We start from the raw sequence: 3,741 nt of genomic DNA on the forward strand, positions 1-3,741 counted from the left end.
AAGACTAAAGTATGCCTGACCCAAGCCATGGTGTTTTCCATTGCCTTGTATGCATTCGAAAGCTGGACCAGATTACGGAAGACCGAAGAAGAATTGACGCCCTTGAATTGTGGTGTTGGCGAAGAATATTGAGTATACCATGGACTGCCAAAAGAACAAACAAATCTGTCTTGGAAGAAGTACAGCCAGAATGCTGCTTGGAAGCAAGGACAGTGAGACTGCATCTCACATACTCTGGACATGTTGTCAGGAGGGATCAGTCCCTGGAGAAGGACATCATGCCTGGTAAAGAAGATGATCAGTGAAAAAGAGGAAGACCCTCAATGAGATGGACTGACACAGTGGCTGCAACAATGGGTTCAAGCATAACAACGATTGTGGGGATGGCGCAGGACTGGGCAGTGTTTCGTTCTATTGTGTATGAGTCAGAACTGACTCGATGGCACCTAACAACAACAACATACTCAGGTAATATCAGGTACAGGGAGTTGAATACAAATATTATTTGAAAACAAATATTTGCACTCAGGTAATATATATTTATGTTTATATGGGCACAGTTTTACATACTTCAAAAATTATTCTTTAATTATTTCATTTATTCTAGACTTAAAATTTAATGTTTTTCCAGTAATTACTGTCTTTAAATATCAGTTCTCTTCTGTTCAATATAAGCATGTGTATCTGTAGACAATGATATAAAGGATGCTATGGAAACTTCTGATCCTAAAAACTTACCTTCCAATAAAATATTACATTAGAACAAAGAAAGGTACAAAAATGGAAACATTTTAAGTTTCTGTTATGGTTTACTTTTGTACATTTTATTTACTTCCAAAGTTTACATCAAACAAGCAGTAATCAAATAAAAAAAGACAAATATTATGTATATGTTAATTGGAGTTCCTGGGTAGAGCAAACAGTTAGGAGCTCCACTGCTAAGCGAAGGGTTGGTGGCTCAAGTCCACCCTGAGGCACCTTGGAAGAAGGTCCTGGCAATCTACTTCTGAAAAGTCAGCCATTGAAAATCTATGGAGCACACTTCTACTCTGACACATATGAGGTCTCCATGAGTTGGGTCAATTTGATGGCAAATGGTTATTGGTTTACTGTTATTGCTATTGTAACTGGTTATTTAATAACGAAATTGGTTAGTGTTTATATTTTAATTGGGTAATAAATTATGATTGAGTATAAAAGTCAAATTTTTATTTACATACCATCTTGGCATTTTTTCCCAATCATAAGGAATATTGAAATGCTCTGCAAAATAATAGGTTCCAAAAGTCAAAGGCAGCTGGATACACAAGTGATTAAAGAGAAGCATTTTAAAACATTTCCACTGGTTTTCCAGTGATTCTGGCTTGTCCTGTGGAGAAAAATCACAATCCTTAATGTTGACCTCTGCTATCAGTAGTCTAGCTTGACAATTAGAAGTGAACTCCTAATTTTTATTTAATGTTTATATGGGATTATAATTCTGTGTTACTCTAAGGCCCAGGAGTCACAACAACCATCTCTTCTATATACTTAACAACTATTATCACCACTTTAAGAAGATGAAGAAACTTAATAAACAACCCAGCATAAAGATTTTCAAACAAACCAAAGAAGTTCTAGAGATGAAACAACTCCCCAATCTTTGCTGCCCACAAATCATTCATATCTTTTACTGTAAGTTCCAGAGAAGGAAGAATGCATTGTGGTAAGATTACAGCTGGCCACCTGACCTTTAAAAGGAGCGGCACACATCAACACTGGGCTCTTCCATCACACAGGTAAACAGTTACCTGGTGGCATTATTCTAGAACATAAACGCATTTTTGTTTATATACAGCGACAGGATTATAAACTTCTGGGCTCAAGAACTCGAGGGATGTGTCCAGTGGTTCCCAAAGGATGGGGAGCTCCTGCCTAGAGATGATGAAGTTCACAGACCCACGTCAAAATGAGAAAAGTGAGATCAGCGCAGTGAAGGGTTCATAAAACCTCACTGGAATGTTGATTTGCTCAAGCCACATCATAAAACTAAATTCATTCCATTTAAAGGCTATACTTATACTTTTTTTGGTGATAAGTCCTTTACAAAAAGATAGCATGCTTGGTTTTAAATGTCCTTGCTTAAAAATTCAGAAAGCTGCCAAATTAATTTTTTTAACCGAATCCCAACATCCAAACTGGGAAGCACTGTTCATCAGCAGAGGCCCAAAGAGGTCAACCACCTTGCCCAGGATCACACGGGCTGTTACTAGCAGACCGTGGTCTGACTACAATCTAGGTCTCCAGGCCCAGTTTGATTCTTTAAATGAAGAGTTATTATTCCCGACAAAAATAAGAAAACATTGAACTGAGAATCAACCTGGAGACCCAGCTTCCAATCCCAAGGCCCCCACTAAGCAGTTAACTAGCTCTGTGATGCTTACAACTCAGTTTCCGGGACAATAACATGAGGGTTTAGACAAGATATTTATAATTGTCCTTCTATTTCTAGTTTGAGTATCATATGAGCCCCCCACCCCCACCCTGAAACCTCCAGTCTGTGATTGGAAACAAAATAAACTAAAGATTCAGGCTTGGGCCAACAAAGGCGCTGTTTCCCATAGAGGCTACAGGCTAGAACCTGATACCCGTGGAGCTACAGAAATTACCACCAAAGACAATCTCCTATGGATAGTAAAATCACACACTATACTGTCTGAGGTGGACATAAATTAGTTAAACATAGTGAATAACGAAAAAGTCACACCTAATACACCTCAATATGAGAGTTTACCATACGTTGCTTCCTTATACATAACTGGGTTCTGATATGACGGAATACCCTGATTAGGGCCATCAACTTCAGAAAGAATGAATTTAGTACATACGTCTTTTAAGGAAAAAATTCTGGAGAATTAAGCTGTCTATTTTTTTTCAGGAAACAGATCCTGCAAGGCCTACCTTATTACTCTCTTGTACTCCTGCACAATTTCCCACAGCTAGCAAGCATGTCCATTAACTGTCATGCATTCTGCTGGAAAGCAGCGAGTTTTTAGGGTTATTTCATCACCACCAGCAACTTCTTCGACCCACTATGTGGTTTCAGGTATTTGTATTCAAAAAAAGCAGTAACTCATAATTAATGTGTACTGATTATTTTGTTTGCTTTTAGATACCTTTACATTGTGAAAACTTGTACTGATTTACCATCACAATTTATTTTAGTATCAAAAAGCTCCAAGGATGGACTTTAAGGTTGTGAAGCTCAAAAGATATGCTGAGTATAGACTTGAATCCATACTACCCAGCCTTTGAATCTCTGATGTTTCTGACATCAGATTATAAACAACTAACTCTAACCAGCTTGATTACTGTTTGTCCTTTCTCTTACTGCATTTCATTTTAAAGCCCCTCGCGTTCCTTTATCTGAAAAAGGGTTCTTGTCTCTCTGACCAATGGGGCAACTGCAGCCTGGAATGCACATAAGGACAGTGAAGAAGGAAAAGGGCACTTCTGCCTGCCCTGTCATATAACGAGTCAGCCCTGTGCATACATATTAGGTGACATCTGGCAGCCAGAATCACCCTAAAGACACATATGAAGATAGACATCCAAAGTGAACGGTCTTTCGCAGCAGGCCTTTTCATAAAAATCATTTTTGGAACTTCTGTGTCCTAATATAGGCTGACAGGAGACTCTCCTTTGGGACACCACCCTTTTTACTCCTTCCTCTTGAGAGTCCACATCACGGGACCTCCTGTA

The 3,741-nt window shown here is 38.7% G+C and overlaps 1 protein-coding gene across 1 annotated transcript in view; it reads right to left on the minus strand.

Annotated features, from left to right (window-relative positions):
• The window catches only part of LOC101361325 (methylsterol monooxygenase 1-like), a 10,702-nt gene that overhangs the window by 5,505 nt on the left and 1,456 nt on the right, over nucleotides 1-3,741 (minus strand). The window contains exon 2 of the mRNA XM_004390642.1: nucleotides 1,221-1,369. Coding sequence (XP_004390699.1) covers nucleotides 1,221-1,369 — 149 coding nt within the window. The remainder of the gene's footprint in view (nucleotides 1-1,220; nucleotides 1,370-3,741) is intronic.

The sequence above is a fragment of the Trichechus manatus genome, unplaced genomic scaffold, assembly GCF_000243295.1.
Source record: "Trichechus manatus latirostris isolate Lorelei unplaced genomic scaffold, TriManLat1.0 scaffold00315, whole genome shotgun sequence".
Classification (NCBI taxonomy): Eukaryota; Metazoa; Chordata; class Mammalia; order Sirenia; family Trichechidae; genus Trichechus; species Trichechus manatus.